Source organism: Triturus cristatus, chromosome 4_2 (assembly GCF_964204655.1).
Source record: "Triturus cristatus chromosome 4_2, aTriCri1.1, whole genome shotgun sequence".
Taxonomy (NCBI): Eukaryota; Metazoa; Chordata; class Amphibia; order Caudata; family Salamandridae; genus Triturus; species Triturus cristatus.
Window position 1 is genome coordinate 732,086,551 of NC_140586.1, and position 17,988 is coordinate 732,104,538.

The 17,988-nt window shown below is 46.0% G+C and overlaps 1 protein-coding gene across 1 annotated transcript in view; it reads right to left on the reverse strand.

The window, feature by feature from the left end:
- The window catches only part of ZFYVE9 (zinc finger FYVE-type containing 9), a 565,807-nt gene that overhangs the window by 317,196 nt on the left and 230,623 nt on the right, over positions 1 to 17,988 (reverse strand). Inside the window, exon 4 of the mRNA XM_085602620.1 lies at positions 1,045 to 3,131. Within this exon, the coding sequence (XP_085458746.1) occupies positions 1,045 to 3,131 (2,087 nt within the window). The remainder of the gene's footprint in view (positions 1 to 1,044; positions 3,132 to 17,988) is intronic.

Sequence of the window (17,988 nt, forward strand, 5' to 3'; positions counted from 1 at the left end):
GTCTCATGTTCTTGGGACAGACTTCAAGGTTATTTTGGTACTGTTACTTCATGCCAATTGTTTTTGTAATTACGTTTTAGTAAACTGTCCCAGCACAAGCTTCAATATTCCCATTGTCTGTTCCTTTTAGAAACCTAAATTGGGAGAGAATGTAGCCTTGCGGCTAGAGCGGTCGACCTAGAAGCTGGGGAACCAGGTTCGAGTCTTGGCAACAACGCTCAACATCATGTGATTCTGGCAAATCACTTAATCTCCCCGTGCCTAAGCAAAAAATTAATGAATCCTTGTGTAATGAAACTGGTGCTAATTTAAAGCGCTCTGATATTGGATATCTTTTGGTCAAGTTCGCGCTATATAAACCTGAAAAGAAAAAAAAAGGAAATGTAGTATAAAAAAACTGCTCAATACGTGACTAAATGGATGACAGATTTCAATTGTAGGCTACCTTGGCCTACTTGCAGATGTCCTAATGACACTAATTCATTAGCATATGGGGAGATGCTGTTCCTCTTACCATACAGCACTCACAGTGCGTAAGCACAGAGACATGGCCCTTACATAGGTTTATAAATTATTATAGCTAGAAGTCTTCCCCTACGTATTTTTGATAGAAAGTATAAGTAGAGCATATTGTGTGTATCCTCTTATACAGCTGGTTTTCGAATATGGTGACAAAAGCTACCTCCAGTTTCAAGACTACAAACTAGTTATAACTGACTGATTTAGATCATCCCACCAACACCCATTTCTGATTACCCATTAGCAATGAGTTGCTCCCCACAAAGACTTGCAACATCTTGTTTAACAAGGAAAATAGACATTCTTGATACACCACTCTCTGTTTCCAAGAAACTTTTCAAGACGCTTAATTGTAGGGTCAGGCCGGAAAAGGACACATTTAACATACCACGAAAACAGAGGCCAGCAGAATAGTTCCTTAGAAAAAACATTTGTGCTAAGGAGAATCTTGGAAACCTAAATTCTAACATCGACCACACACTGGCATTATTTATTATTCATGCCTGCCTCCGACGGCCAACTTACCTTCCCGCATGCTCTGCAGTGATGTCTTCTCTTTGTGAAAGTGAACTTAGCCTCACACTTCATACAGTTTGGTGCCTTTGAATCGGGGACCCACACTGGAGCCACCTCTCCCAGAGTGGTAAATGGCTTTCTTGTGGGGACTCCATATTGATCAACTAAAAGGTCATTGTCTGGACTATCAGGTGTTGCAGCAATGCAAGGACTAGTGATGATCCCAGCGTCAAACTCCCCGAAATGTTGTCCATTAGTTTCGGGAGGTGGACTATTTACTGATTTCCTATCATGACATTTATCAGATGCCAGACTGTCCCCTAATTTTGCTTTACAAAGTCCATTTTTATTTTTACTGGTAATCCCGCAGTTCGGGGGTACCAGGTCACTTTGTAAATGGTCTGACAAAGGCTTTGGAATTGGCAGTTTAAGATTTGTGGGTTGTTTAGGCCGAGCACCACCAAAAGGAACACTTGTGGTGGGCAGATTTGACGTTTTTGGTGATGTTGGGCCTTGCACAGATGGCGCCTGATTGCAAATATTATGTACATAGTTTTTCTTCATTTGGTCACCACTGCTGTGCACAAGCATGTCCCTCCCCTCTAAAGACTCATCAACTCTTTGTTGTTCATAAATAGTGATGTAGCTTTCGGACTTGCTCTCCTCAATCTCTTTCTCTTCTGTTACTGAATCTTCTTTAGAGGGTAAAGTCTTTGGAATTGGAGACACCACTGAGTTTTGTATTCCATAGGAATGACAACCATTTGACAGAGAATCTCCTGTTGATCTACCGAGAACAACAGAAAGAACGGATTCTTCTAGCTCACTCGTACAAGTTCCTTCTACCACCATACACGGACATGATTCCATTTCGCTGTATTCCTTCTCTCTGTGGGTGCCAGATGGCTCTTCAAATATTGGTTTCACCTCAAGCCTTTCATCATCTGCCATTTTCTGCTCTTCGCTCATTCCATTCAGTAATGACCCTTTACCATTAGCCATCTGCTGAGGTTCAGAGAAGTGCTCTTCATGGCTGGATAACCCCAAGGTACATGGACTGTTCTGCCCATTACCAACTTCAGTTTCCATTCCGCTGATGTTACAATCAGCAAATAACAGATTCCTGTCATCATCCCTCTCAGACACACCAAAATGTACGTCAGCCAGCTTAGGCTCTCCCACTTTCAAAGGTGCTGTAACTGTTGTGGCTTCGGTGCACAATTCACTGATTGACCTCACATCACTTGAATGCAGAGGTTGCTTTTTGACTTTGGATTGTGTTACCAGAGTGATGGTTCCTTTAGAAGAATCTTCATCTGATGCACAACTCTCATGCATGTAAACTGCTTCGTCTATGGTTTTCTGTGACAAAGTCACTGAATTCATGCCTGGAGTTTTAAGTCCGTGATATAGAGAATCTTTACCTCTATTATTTTCACAATTCAACTCTAAGTCGAGACATGTATTGGCTACACTGTCCACTGATTTATTACTAGAAAGGCTAACCAAATCATCTTTAACATGTTGCTCATTTAGCAATATTTGTTGGACCTCTATATTGGATTCTCCAAAAGTGGGACCATTCGCAGTTACACTCAGCTGATCACATTGTCCATTTTTAAAATCTGGTGCTAGATCAACAGAATCCACAAGAGAACCACTGTTCGAATTGTTACAACTCAGCAAATCCCCACTAGGTAGCGTCCTGTTGTCACAGTTGTGCGTGATTGCTACTATATGCACATTTTTATCTTCTGGGAAGCAGGTTACGTCTGCACACACTTTCTCGGATGTCTCAGTGGAGCTGTTGCAGAGGGCATCAAGTCTACTGCTTTTGGTATTTAATGGATCCTCTGCCATGGTCTGATCACCAATCAACATTGTGGCTTCTTCTGCCCTGCCTTTGCCATTAGCAAAATGTCCTGTACTTTCCATAGACGAAGGCGCCAAGGTGATCGATTTGATGATCTGGTGCTGTGTCTCAACAGGTACTTGACTCAAACTGGTCAGGGAAGGATTGCAAGACAGCCGGTGGGAGGGAGGGTCAAGAATTTGACTCCACTTTGCAATCGATAAGCGGGATGCGATATTCTCATCTGGAAAACAAATATTTTAATGTTAAGCACATAGGAAGTACCCTGGATAACAAATCAGTTATATTTGCACATTTTAAACCAAGTATTTTCCACCGCTAGGCCACCTAAAAGAGGTGCAAAGCTTTCTTTACATAGTGGAAATGCAATTAGAATGCGACAGCCCTTTATTGTTATAGAAGCTTCTTCGTGAAAGGAAGTCTGTGGCAGGGTCAGAGAGCAGTATGAGGAAAGGCAACATTGGTGAGTAATGAACAACTGCATTTAAGTGCACAGAAAATAGATATAGGTTAGCTTAACTTGATATTGTTTAAGATTTTGTCTAAAGCTATAGATCTTAGCAATTTGAAACAAATAGCCATTGCTTGCCCAATTAAGTATAGATTGGTGAGGCCGCTTGATAGGATTTAAGAAATGTTGGTAAAAAGGGTTAGAAATGTATGAATAAAAGGGTTCAGACTAATTTGGACCACACCTTTGTTTACCTGCATAATAGAAACAGTGGTAACAGCTCACATTAAATTGTTTAAATATTGAAGTCAAATCGAGCACAAGTGTTTCCAAGTGTCAAAAACGGTAATAATTCAAAAAAATGCTCTGGAACCTGTATTTAGCACATGCATGTTAGTATTTTGCATTTTTCCAAATTTTCGGTATCTTGGATTTGTCACAACTGAAAAAATTGGTTCCAGGCGGTAGATGAAAGAACGTGAGCCTGTTACAGTGCAAAAACACAGCCAGGCAAAGGACCGCTTGGTGGTGCCATGCATGATCATTGTGAAATGAATGAAGTCCGTGGTGATCAGTCCTGTAGGAAGCGCCACAGGTGAGCCACATTGGAGTGTTCATCTGAAGTGAATGAGTGTGTGTATGTATGTGTTGCAGTGTGCAGAGGGGTGCTCATCTGTGTGCATGGGAGACACAGGTTAAGCCCCGGCCAAACTAATATACACAAGGCTGGCGAGCATGTGCTGTTAGTTTGAAAGGTGTAGGTATGCACAAGGATGTATATATGTGCGGTTATTCGGAAGTAGAGAAGCTAATCTTGAACTGATCGGTTCCCACTTACCTAAGTCACCTAACAACTCAAATTCCCCCTCCCTCGATATTATCCCTGCTCCCTCCAGCACTCACTGTCCCTGATCCATTTAGGTCCTCCCGGCTGTGCTCCAAGTAAGCTTCATCAGTTCTCCACATAAGCTACATCAATTCTCCACTCAGTCCAAGATCACTTCACTGCTCCCGTCTGTTGCTCATTGCACCCATTTCTTATTGTGCTCCTAAAACACATCCTGAACTTATATACTCTACTTGTACCTGATACTGGTAGAGGCCAAAGACACAGCTACAATAATCAGAAATCCAATGACTACTGTGGCGCAGCAGTAACAAAACTACTAACTCTCTCTCTGAAACCGTGCACTTCGCAAGCAAGATTTAAAAGGCACACACAGCATTTCAAATGGTAACTACTGTTGAGGACAGTTGTGATAAATGCATCTCTCTGGGGTTATGATACTGAACACATGATCAGCCACAAAAACAAAGCAACCTTGTATTTGAATTCCTTTCTAGTTTTTGTCTTGTTTTATAACTCATTACAAGATCTCGGATCATAAAAAAATATATATATACGGATACTAGAACTGCTCCAAGCCCAGTTCAAATTCATCCTTGCCAATCACGCATTTGGGGCAGTATTCCAAATTATTTTCTAAGTCAGGGATAATTACATTTGAAATAAAGCATGAATCATTGCATATAATATATACATTAATACTTAAGTAAGGAGCTAACGTTTTCGTATACACAGATCAGAAAGAAAAAACTGTTAAAGGCTGATGACTTCGTGATAATTATTTATTTGTGCTTGGTTAATAGTTAACAGTGCAGACCAAAGCAGAACAGTAACGCATGTTTCGACCTGTAGCGGCGTGCAGGCCTGGGTCCTTTTCAAGGCTTTGTGGCATTTAAATCAGATAATGCCTCGAAGTAACTAATTTAAAAAGGTATGCTCCCGAAATGTCTTCAGAAAATCTGTAACAATGGGCTGTAATTAGTGGTTCTGTTCGGAGAAGCGAAAGTAGCAGTCAGTATCCCAGTCAAGGGAATTGTGTTTCATGCTGTCTGGACTCACACAGACCGCATGAGACCGACTTGCAAAACAATTTGGAATAAACACATTTTATGAGGGATGGGGTCCTACACTCAAAGGGGAGAATTACAGGGGTGTAAAAACGGCAATATTAGAATATTAGGATCCCAAGACCACTCTACCTCAAATGGAGTAGGTTTGAAATTCATCTATTCTGTTTGTTTTTCTGCAAGCGAGATACCCAATGTTAAAATCACTAGATGTGAACTTGTCCTAACACAAGGAGTAACGAATTACACTTTTCTACTAGACAGGATTGCTGAGGTGCTGACGTTTTGTCCTAATTTTATAATTCTGGAAAAACGTCTTAACCTTTTTACAAACCTTGACACTTTAAACTTTCTGTTAGTATTAGTGGATGAACATCATACCGGCTACACTTTATTCGTCACTTTCAACCCAGAACATCTTATCCTTGATAATACACTTATCTCTACATTCAGAACTGACCATCAGGTTACCTATTTTTAAAATTACCTAATCGGCTCTCTGTCTCAGATCATAACTCTGCCCAAGATTTTTTTTTTTTATAAAAGATGGTTAAATATTTGGATTTGATGGCAGTGGTAACAAGTGTCACTGAGGGTCAAACACAGATATTCTTCCTAGCAAATTTTGAGAAACTTACTAAAGAATGAAAACTGGCACTGCACAATTGCCCCTCAAATAAAGCTAAAATGTGTGCCCTTAATAAACACTGGCAATGGTTTGCCCTAATCTTCAGTACGCTAAAGCTAAAAATGAGCCATGCAACATACATGGTGAACTGAGTATACCAATAAAACACAGATACTATGTGCAATATATCAAATAGTTAATGATAAAAATTATAAAAATATACTATCCATGTAGAGTTGGTTAATTTTAATCAAAGACTGACAGGTCGTACAATAATTTTGTCATACCATTGACTTAAAATCTTTGTTAAACCTTCACACTAGATATTTATTACCTCTACATCGTCTTTGTGGATGGATAAAATCTAAATACTCAGCATAAAATATTGATCACCACCAATGGCTATTAAACTTCAGGATGACCACAAACTTTTTTTTGTAAAGAAAATTGGCATTCTTCACCTGATCAAAATGCAAGCCAGCTTTATCTGAACCTTTAAGTGATGAAGAAAAACAGCATCTTTTCATCTTAAGTAAAGGTTTAGTTCTCCCCAATGACTCCTTGCCATTGATATATTAACTGTTTACTGAACTAGACCAGATGAGAGCAATATAACAACACCAACCTTGCCAATTCTGTCCTAGCTCCTAGTAGGAACAATGATCACTCAAACCCACGTGGCCCTTTCACTGGTTCTCCAGGTAGCAGATACAATAAAGGTGCACTTTTTATCACAACAAATCAATTCTGAAGATAGTTTCCTCCCTCGATTAAGCTAAAAGAAATTCAGGCAACTACAGCATTGGTAACAATGAACTTGCATCACACTTACAGAACCTTCCTTTCCTAAGCAATAAGGCACAGCAGGGGTGGGGGGTGGCTTTGGAGCGTCAAGATGGCGGTCGCACTCTAAGAGTGCTCTGGACCCCTCCGTCATCTGCCCAGCCATCTTTAAACATCGCTGTGAAAACTGCGACCCAGAGCGTGAGCATACTCTCCTGAACCGGCACCGGATGACCAGACGTGCCGCTGTGAGGTTGGAGGCGCCGCCTACTGAGACCCGGGCCAGCCGCCAGCACAAGATGGCGCTGAAGCCCACTGAATGAAATCCCGAGACCTGGCCGGTGGGTGTGAAGTGGCTGAATCCGCGGCGGTCTCCCTGCAGTGGCACTCAAAGTCATGTGGAGCCTACGCAGAGGTGTGCCAGACGCGAGGGCAGATCTTGGCCTGGCGTGGACACAGCCTGTGTGACACACCGCTGCCACTAAAGAGGTAATTCGGGCTTACCGCGACCTCCCTGCTGCGTGGCGCCGAAGAGTGATCGAGGGCTGGGGTGGACCCCAGCTGCGCCTGGACTGGAATACATCACCCGACTGCGGCAGGGCTCGAGCAAAACCTGACTCAGAGTCGTCCCGGGTCCTGAGGCGTGGGTGGCGCTGAGACCAAAACTGTTGCGGGTGGCCGCGAGGCCCAGTGCCTGCTTCCCGGGGTTGCATACGTCGCACCAAGAGGAACTTAAATTAGTGGCATGGGCCCGAATTGCGGCAAGCTGCGGGGGATGCTCCGGAGCACTGGGGGAACACTGCGGTTAGCTTCCCATCCAGGACAGGATCAGCAGACTACGACGGCTGGTGGGGGGGGTGGGGGTGGGGGCGCTGAGTGGGCCTAGCGCTCAGCGCTGAGGCGGGGGCCGACGGCCCTGTTACAGTCCGGTTGGCCCTGCGAGCTCAGTCGGAGCGTATACGGATTGGAGGCCTAGAAGAGGACGGCATTGGGGCCTACCGAAGGCGTACCTGAAGGCCAGGCAAGACCGAAGAAATGAGGGTCTACCACCAGGCGCCGGTCTGAGGCACACTCCAAGGAAAGGGAAGAGGCCATTCCAGTGATTGACCTCCTTTCATCCCCTCAAACAATCCGGTAAGCTGTCGGGTGGGTTTTGGTCCCCAAGGAGAAACACGACCCTCAACCCCGCAGTGCCTATCGGCCCAACTGATCACCTGGGGAGGCCTCCCAGAAATACATCTCTTGAACTCTTCCAGATTGACGCGGCTAAGGTCATCTCCCGAGGATCCTCCCTCCCCATCGTTTGCCCTGCATTGGGAAGTCTGGCAGTAGGAGGAAGTGGCGTGGTGGGGCCGTTACAGCCAAGAATACAGACCATTGATTGGATGCCTCACTACATGCTCACACAGGACACCACAATAGACACGGTCCCACACTCGGTCCCTCATTGACCCTGCACTACTAATGCTCGGTACCTGATCCAGTGATCCAGCTGAATGGCCGTGGGAGGCCCTCGGGAGAGCCGGACGCTGAGCTGACTCGAGATCCCCTGCTCCGACCGCTCACCGGAGCCCTGTGACAACACGGTTAGTCGGGCCGGCGAATAGAAGACTGCTGGGACCTAGTAACTCATACCACCTTATCTCTGCATCGCCAACCACTGGACGCAGCGAGAGAGACCCCTGGCGGACACACTAGACGCTCCCCTCTCCCAATGTCCAGAGCCACAGACAAACACTTCCCTTCTCCCTTTTGGACGCACCGGACTGCACCCTGAAGCATTGGACGTAAGTAAGGCACATACTCTGTCACCATCACGGGGAAAGACAGAGGACCTAAGCCTCCCCAACGCAGACCAAGATGGCCCAATTTACCACCAACTAATCTCGGGCGGCGGACGGGCCCACAGAGAAATCACCTCCGCTGTGGCTGACCTCAATACAATCCTGCAAGCAATCAGTGCCTCACAAACCTTGGTCGAAAACAAAATTGGTGAAGTTCGAGTTGATATGGCTCTCCTTCGACGAGACCTCCGCAACGCGGCGGCTCGGATTAAAGAAACTGAATATCGCATTTCCACAGTCGAGGACGATTTCCAGCAGCTAAAGGAACAGGTCACACGTCTGAAAACCTAAACCAAGGAACTGCACAAGAGAGCAGAAGATGCTGAAAGTAGATCAAGACGTAATAACCTCTGCCTAGTGGGATTCCCGGAGGGTTCAGAGCAAGGCCAAATGAGCAACTTTATTGAACATGGATAAAATCCTGGATGCCTCTGGCTCCAAGATCCCCACCCGGAGCACCATCATCGCCAGGATCCTCAATTTTAAAGATGGGAACTCCATCCTAAATGAAGCACGCAACCAAAAATATCGATCATACCAAGAGCAACCAATAATGATCTTCCCAGATTATACTCAAGAAGTCCAGACTCAATGACAGGCGTTCGCTGAGGTGAAGCAGAAACTGCATGCTCTGGACCTCCAATACCGGCTGCTCTTTCTGGCCCACCTTCGTGTGGTGTTCCAAAGCAAAACACATTTTTTTGATTCTCCAGGGGCGACCTGGACTTGGCTGACTGAGGAACGGCCGCTAAGAGCAAACGCCCGGGATCCATCCACCAGGCCTCGGGCAGGGGTGCCCAAGTGAGATCATCCAAGCCAAGTAGAAGACGCACACGCTCCGGCAGGGGACAGGTAACGCACCAAGTCAGATCGGACTCCTCTGCAAGCCCCGGACTGCATCATAGGGACTATGCACCATTGAACAGCTCCCGCTCTCCACAAAGATCCGGTTCAGTGAGCCGCTCAGAACCTGGAATCACCGCGCCCAAAACACCTCACCTGGACTGGGCTGGCTCAGACCATTCTCGAAGTCTGGCGATCCTAGGATGAACACCTTGGATGACTGCGGGCCACCCGGAGACACCCTGCATGGGATATCTTAAGAGAGACGCTTCTCACTGCAAATTATAGTTGTTTCACACTGCAACGATAAGTATCCTTTCGTAAAGAGGGGTCCTCGACGCAATTCCATACCCAAGCGTTCTAGTTTGGATTCTCTCTTGTTTACTTGGGACGACAGATGCTTCTGTTATCGAAGTATAGGGTGGGGACCATTGCCCCGAATTTCAGTTATTGCATTATGTTTACTACACCAGCACCTTCACTCAGCAGTAGGACAATCTCATACATTGCCCGCAACATGGGAGGGTGCCCATGACTCCCCAAATTGCGCACTGTGCAGAAAGCTCCACACCCAGCTCATGTCTTACAGACCTCCATCTACTCCCTTACCCACCGTGACAAACACATGTAATGGCGGGATCCACTCTGCATACTGTCATGGAATGGGTTACTAGACAGAGTTAAACGAACAGCAGTCCTGTGATATGCCCAACGCCAGGCAGCCAACATAATATTACTTCAAGAAACTCACCTTATGGGCAATAACTCCCCCTTCATGGCACACTATGGCTACGATAGGGCTTGGCACTCAGGGTTTACCAGGGGTCAAGGGGTGTGGGAATTCTCATGCGATGCAACCTCCCCTTTATACTCACAATGGCTACTAACGACCCCCAGGGATGCTTCATAGCCGTTGGAGGGTCAATAAGAGGAAACGCCCTTAACCTACTCTCCATATATTCCCCTCCATCATTGCTCACTTCGACCCTAAAGCGCGGCACAGAACTTATCGCCTCATTACCCCCAGGACTGACAGTAATTGGAGGAGACTTCAACGCGGTTATGCACCCAGACCTCGACACCACGAGCTCACCATCCAGCACGAGATCCACTCACGCTAGACTCCTCACTAACTGGGCAAGCACCCTCGCTATCTGTGACAGTTGGAGAATCTGGCATCCCCAAAGCAAACAATACACCCACAACTCTACAGCACACCACACGCACAAACTAACCACCTCTTTATGCCTGCACTAGATTGTCAGAAAATCAGTCATATTGCCATCCTTCCCAGAGGCATACCCAATCATTCACCAATATTTCGGAGGGTGGGAGACCCATCGGACGTATACTCTGAAGCGGTTGAGAACGGCTTATTTCCACCTGAAACAGATGCCGCCTCCATTGTGGTGATCCCCAAAACACAACCTTCCTCATCAAACTGCACAGAGTATCGCCCAATTTCCCTCAAACACGGAGGTTAAAATGTTTGCCTCGATTCACGCCCACCAACTGAGGCCTTATCGTACCAAACTGGTCCACCCCGACCAATGGGGATTCAAGCCATCTCGTGGGACCAGACATTGCCTCAGACACCTCCACCTAGCCTTAGCAAATCGCCAATCACTAACCCCCTATTTAGCAATCCTCCATATCGATTTCGAGAAGGCGTTTGATTCCGTAGACTGGCAGTATCTTGAAGATGTGCTGATCGAGAGGGGCATGAGCCAACACTTCCATAATTTGGTTAAAGTGTTATACTCATCTGAAAGCGCGAGTGCTGGTCAACGGGACCCTCTCAGAGCTATTTTCTATTGAAAGGGGTACGAGGCACGGCTGCCCCCTCTGACCTCTCCTGTTCGCCCTGGCGATGGAACACTTGGCATGCCTTATACGGTCTGATGATCGTATTCAGGGCTGGAGATGGCCAAACTCTGAGGAAGACAAAATCGTTTTATACGCAGACGATGTTTTGCTCTTTTTAGCCGAACAGGCTCAGTCCGGCCCCCAGTGCCTCTGGGCGTTGCACCTCTTTGGACAAATATCTGGTCTGAAACTAAACCCCAGCAAATCCATCCTGGTCCATCTCCACTTATCAAGGGACTGCTTTGACTGCCAATCCACAATACCTATCAGAAGGCAATCACTCAAGTATCTGGGAATCTTGGTGGCCTTGCTCCCTGACCTTGCCTGGTCACTCAATGTCACCCTGCAGGTGAAGAAAGCTCGAGATGACCTTAACAGATGGCAGATTATTACCACTTAATGCCCTGGGAAGAGTTGTCTTCTTTAAAATGATACTCCCCAGGTTCCTTTACATAATTCAAAATACCCCATTTCATTTTCCATGGACCTGGTGTAAGGAGCTCGACAGTCTGCCCACTAAATCCTTTGGGGTGGGCGTAGACCTCAAATGGCCCTGTCCCAATGCCAGATTCCATCCTTCGATGGAGGTATGGCCATGACTAAATCTATACCTATATTACCTGGCAACCCGCCTGCTCACGCTACATGACTAGTTTAATGGTGGATGGTCTAACCCAGCATACAGAGTAGAACTGAGCGACCTGGGCCTGCCCAAGATACAGGCGATGATGTACAGGGGACCGATCCTAGAACCTTACCAACTGTGACACAAGCGGTCCTCCTGGCTTGGCACACCTCCCAGCGCCATACCCAATGGACGAACAAATTGACCCAATACACACTGCTCTAGCAAGGGCTTGGCTCCGGGAGGTCAGCAGACTGGAGAGTTTCCGGACATGGGACCTCATTGGTATCTCATAGCTTGGGGACGTGTGGACAGGCGACCATGTGTGCATTTTTCAGGCTCTTCAAACCAGATATTCCCTACACTCCTCACAATTCTACAGGTATCTGCAGCTACGCCACGCCCTCCACACACATGTACCAAATTGCACATCGCTACCAGAGTACAGTCCCCTTGAGGCGCAAACTATGTAGGCAACCTGGAAAAGGGGGGGGGGGGGGGGGGGGATTCTCTTGTATCTACCGTTCCCTAACCAACAACACTCCAAACACATTAGACCAGTTAAGGAGTCAGTGGGAGCAACGGATAGGACCTCTTGAAGAGGAAGATTGGAGAGACGCAGGGATGGCACCCAAAACAGTCCCCACCTTAGCCAGACTCAGTCTGGTCCAAATATACTATCTACACTCTGCCTACCTCAAACCCAACCGACAACTTTGGCTGCCATCTTTGACTGTCTTTGTTGGGTTTTTTTTATTATTATTTTTGATTTCTGTCCCTTTTAGGGATGGCTCTCACATTAAAGTCAACCCAATACCCCTTCCTTCAGGATTAGTGTGGCTTGGACTATACTGGTTTTCTTTTTTTCTGACACAATTTGCATTAGCACTACGTACAGCTTGTGTTATAATACAATTGTAGTTGGGGATTAAGTTCTCAATTTTGTATTTCCAGCATAGTCTCCATTTGGCGCATCCTAATTCATTAGCCTTACTGTTTGCAGTTATGAGTCACACCTGTGCAGTCACTTGGATCCTCCCCCACGCACAGTGGCTTCCGGATCACTATCCTGCAGTTCACTCTGACTTTACTTATTGACCATTCCTGAGCCCACGCAGAGGTTCATTAGGATGTAACTGTCCCATCCTCAACCCCGTTCTCCAACTTTTGTCCCAATTTCCCTTCAAGGATCACCCATGTTAGCTCATCTCTGATTAACCGCTCAAGAGCTCTTAACTCTGCTCCTTTCTAAAGCTCTGCAACCTGACCCCCCACAAGAATGGATACAAGGCTTGTCCCCATCGGTCGTCATGCCTACACAATCAACTATCCTCCTAACCTCTCCAAAAATGCGTCAAAAAAGTCCAAACATCGTTTACTCAAAACCCAACCCGAAACACTCATCTCTGATCCCTACATCAGTACCAAGTAGGGTATACTAACTAATGACCTCATATTCTTCTCCCAGAAACAGGCACGATGGAGGAATGTCTTCCATTCCTTTCTTCACATATCGGGCACCAGGAAAACTCCGTATGGCCTCAAACTTTCAGCATCACCTTCGCCCTTTCTACAATGCTAATGCCACCATCTCCCTTTATAACAACAGTATTATCTTAATTCAAGCCTCGAATGACAATCTAATTAGGATGGACAATATCTTCCCCACCCTCAAGATGGCAGTGACTTCCAGGTCTCCTCATTCCCGCCTAACCCGGCCAATTCCAAATGATCTCGCACTCACACCTCTCTTCATGCATGTGATGACAACCTCCACTCATATCCCTCTGCATGCCTTAGGTAAGCGTTGTGCCACTCAGCTCCCTGACTTTGCTTCTCCTGAGAATAATTATGTCCTTATTCTCAGTGATTCACTCAAATCCTGGACCCATAGCTTCACTCACTTCTCCAAACTCCACAAAGCTATCTACTGGGACCATTGCAGTGGAATCCTCTCTAGCCCCTCTGCCTTACCTCTCCCCCGGTGAACCTCCCTGCTTGATCCTACCTAACTCGCCTTTAGCCCTATCCGTATCCACCCGCCCGTCCTCCTTGGAACCCTTTCCACCCATCCCACCCAATCTTGCTTACTCCACTTCCCATCCGCCCCACTTAAGCCCTATCGCCCGCCTTACAAACACCTGTTCGCCTCGCTAAGTGGCAAGCCACAAGACCTCTATGACTAACCCGCTCCCTTTATCTCATGGTCACCCCGGCCCCTTCTGCTATCCCCCGAAACCCCACCTCACCTCCTGAACCCATCAATCAACTCCCTGATTGGGCAGTATGTCTACATGAGATATCTAGCCACCTGCACCTTCTCACAAAGGAAATTCAGGAATTGAAAGACATCCCTATCGTACACCTCCCTCTTCTCAGATCCCTTAGCATTATAGAGAATCGTCCCATCATCATGGAGGGCGCAGCTCCTCCTCTGCCCATACACACCTTTCACCATACTTGGAAAACTTTACCTCTCCTGATTACCTCTTCCCGCCCCAGACGACTGAAAGCTGGCCTCATCTATTGAGATCCGTGAGCTGTTCCTATCCTACTCCCAATCACCTATCGAGTTCCGAACGGGGCAAATTCAAGACATCCAAGCTAACCCTTACAGATAACCTTCATACAACCTGGGAGGCATAAATATTGACAACCTTCAGCGCATCAATATCTTCCCAGCATCCACCCCTCACTTAACTGACCAATTGAAATGCGCTCTACTCAATTGCAGATCAGCAAGTAAACACGCCTCCGACATCTACGATCTCATCTTAACCAATGAGCTTGACATCATTTTCCTCACAGAAACTTGGTTAAACGACTCCTTCTCACCTATACTCTACTTTCTAGTTCCACCTAGCCATGACATAATTCGCATGGATAGAGAGCTAAAACAGGGTGAAGGGATAGCCAGTATCCACAGAAATACACTCTCGCTTTGCCAACCTGACTGAACCACGCCATCCTCCAGTGAATATCTCTGCATCAACATTACCAGCAAAAACTGCCATGTCTGTAAGTTACACACATTCTACCCCCCCCCCGTGACAATCTTTCCTTCATTGAGCATTTAATGGAAATCATCTCGTCCAACGATGACCCTCTCATGTCCCAAATCTTCCATTGGTCTAACCCAAATGATCACGCAGTGAATTGTTTTAAATCCTTCCTACTGGATCATGAGCTGACTCAATTTTGTGATAGCCCAACTCATAACAAGGGAGAAACTCTGGATCTCATCATATCCAACGGTAACACTATCACATTGGACTCCATTATCCCTTGCGACTGGTCCGACCATCATTACATCTTCTTGTTTATTAACAGGGAAGTGCTAGCGAAGGGCATTCAACCCAAGAAAATAAAGCACTGGATAAGGAACCTTAGAAATAATAACACTGAAGAGCTAGCAATCTGCTGTTTAAAAGCCTGGTCTCCTCCCTCAGAGGCATTATAGAAATCTGTGAGGACATGAGCATCTTTCATCTCTATCTCCGGTATCATGGACGATATAGCCCTGCTACAACAAAAAAATGCCTCCTCCAAAATCTCCAAACCATGGTTCAACCACAACCTTAACTCGGAACGTCGTAATCTAAGGTCAGCTGAAAGATCCTGGAGATCGTCACCATTGACCGAACACCTGACCCTCCTTAGAGCCATCATGAGTTCATACAACAAGAAAATCAAAAGTGCTAAAGCAGACTTCTTCAGGTCTCAACTTAATCGAGCCATAAATCGCCCCAAGAAACTATTCAAAATTGTTAATCAACAATCGATCAAGGCACCCATCCACACTGACCCTGGTGAAGGCACTTCTACTTGTGATGAATTCGTCACCTTCTTTTTCGAAAAAAAATCAAGCATCAACATAGTCCTTGAATCACAAAGGGCTCTTCTCCGAGGCTCAGGACACACTGCCCCACCTAACCACCAGGAACTACCCGCCCTCCTTAGTATTAGTCCCAAGAACAATGAATCCTGGCACGCCTTTACACCCCTTAGTGAAAACGACATCTACAACACTCTTCTTGCGATCAAACCCTTCAACCACTTCCATGATCCTCTACCTCCTCCCATATTCAAAGAAATTAAAGCTGCCATCCTTCCCATCTGGGCTAAGATTGTTAACGCTTCACTATTACAAGGCATGATACCAAACTGCCTAAAAGCTGCACAAGTATCCCCCATTCTAAAAAAACCAAACATAGACAGTTCAGATCTGAATAACTTCCGTCCCATTTCCAACATCCCCACATTGGCTAAACTCTTAGAAAAGTGTGTGCATTCTCAACTTTGTGCTCAAATTGAGAAATTCCAACAGCTGGATCATCATCAATCAGGCTTTCGGAGTGGCCACAGTACAGAATCGGCACTCACTCACATCTTGGACGACATTTTTAAGGTGCTTGACCAATATGAATCCAGCCTCTTCATTCTGCTGGAGCTTTCTTCTGCCTTCGACACAGTTAACCACAGCAAACTACTCAAAACACTAGAACACCGGATGAGTCTATCAGGTGTGGTTTTGCAATGGTTCTCTTCCTTTCTCCACAATAGATCCCAAAGAGTCAAAGTGAATCAGTCTCCATCTCAGCCATCTACAGTTCTGATGGGGGTTCCACAGGGGTCCACCCTTTCCTCTATACTCTCCAATCTATTCTTGGAACCTTTAGCTAATGCCCTGAACTCAGCAAACATTCTCCTTCACATATACGCAGATGACACCCAATTTTATTTGAATGTCTCCTCCCCGGAAGACTTCATTTCACTCAACTCCATCTTGATGAACACCCAAAACTGGCTCACTGAAAACTACCTCATGCTCAACACCTCCAAAACAGAATTCCTCCTCATTGCTCCCCCTAACCATGCCCCCAAGATTGACATCTGGATGCATCACCTCTCAGACTTCAACTAGTCCCCCCACATTATCGATTCTGCTAAATCTCTTGGTATCACCCTAGACAGGCACCTGAACTTGCAGAAACATATTAGCGATGCAACCAAGGGTGCTAAACACCAGATGAGGCTCCTAAGGAATCTGAAACCATTCCTCCCACAGGAAGACTTCAAATGGGTGGTTCAAGCTTTAGTATTGCCAAGGCTTGATTATGGCAGCTCCACTCTTTGCGGTCGCCCCAAACAAAGCTTGGTTCCACTTACAGCTTCCATTAATGCCGCAGCAAGATTGATTACTGGTACAAAAAGAAAATGAGCACATTTCCCCAGCCTTAAAATCCTTAAAAGTTACCTTATGAAGCTAGAATACAACTAAAGATCGCTTGCCTGACTCACAAAGCACTGCACTTCAAGACCCCCATCTATTTGGCTCACAAACTTTAATTATCAGGGGGGGGCCGTACGTCTCGAAGAAAACGAGTAACAGAGCATTCTCTGGCATGGCCGCGAAGATTTGGAATTCCCTTCAACCGGAAGTTCGTCGAATCCCTTCCTCCCCTTCCTTCAAATAAGAAGGGAAAAAAATCATAATGCTGAAATTCCTGCCATAAAGTACTGGTTCAGCTGCATCAATACTGCTCTCCTCTCTGATGATTTGCCTGTCCAATTCACAGTTACACTTCTGGGTTTAACAGTGTGAACAGGCCACTCCACAAGTCTGTATGCTATTTATGGAATGTCTCTCTCCCATTGCTTGCTCGCTATCCTTTACTTTTGTGTAATCCGGTGTTTAATAGGAATGGCAGGCTACCACTGGTACTGTGGACATTGCCTTTCCTCTCTATTATTGGAACTATCCGGCTTTGTTCCCAAATGCCCTGAATCATTTTATTTGTCATGCTCTAGTCTTGAACCTTTTGGTAACATTTATCTTGAACCCATTTGTAATGCTTGCTCTTGGCACACTTTGTTATCCTACCTACCTCAACTGTGAAGCACTCGGATACACTCTTGGGTCTTGTTCGCGCTAGACAAAACTTTATAAATAAACCCATTAAATATGCTCCTGGGAATTACGGATGGATCCCGAGCTCACAAACAATTCCTTAATATTGCCATGATGGTGGCCAAGCGAGACATTGCTGCTAGTTGGATAAACCCTGTACCTCCTGGTATAGTGAAATGGCGCAGAGGTGTGGACTGGTGCGCAGCACAAGAGAA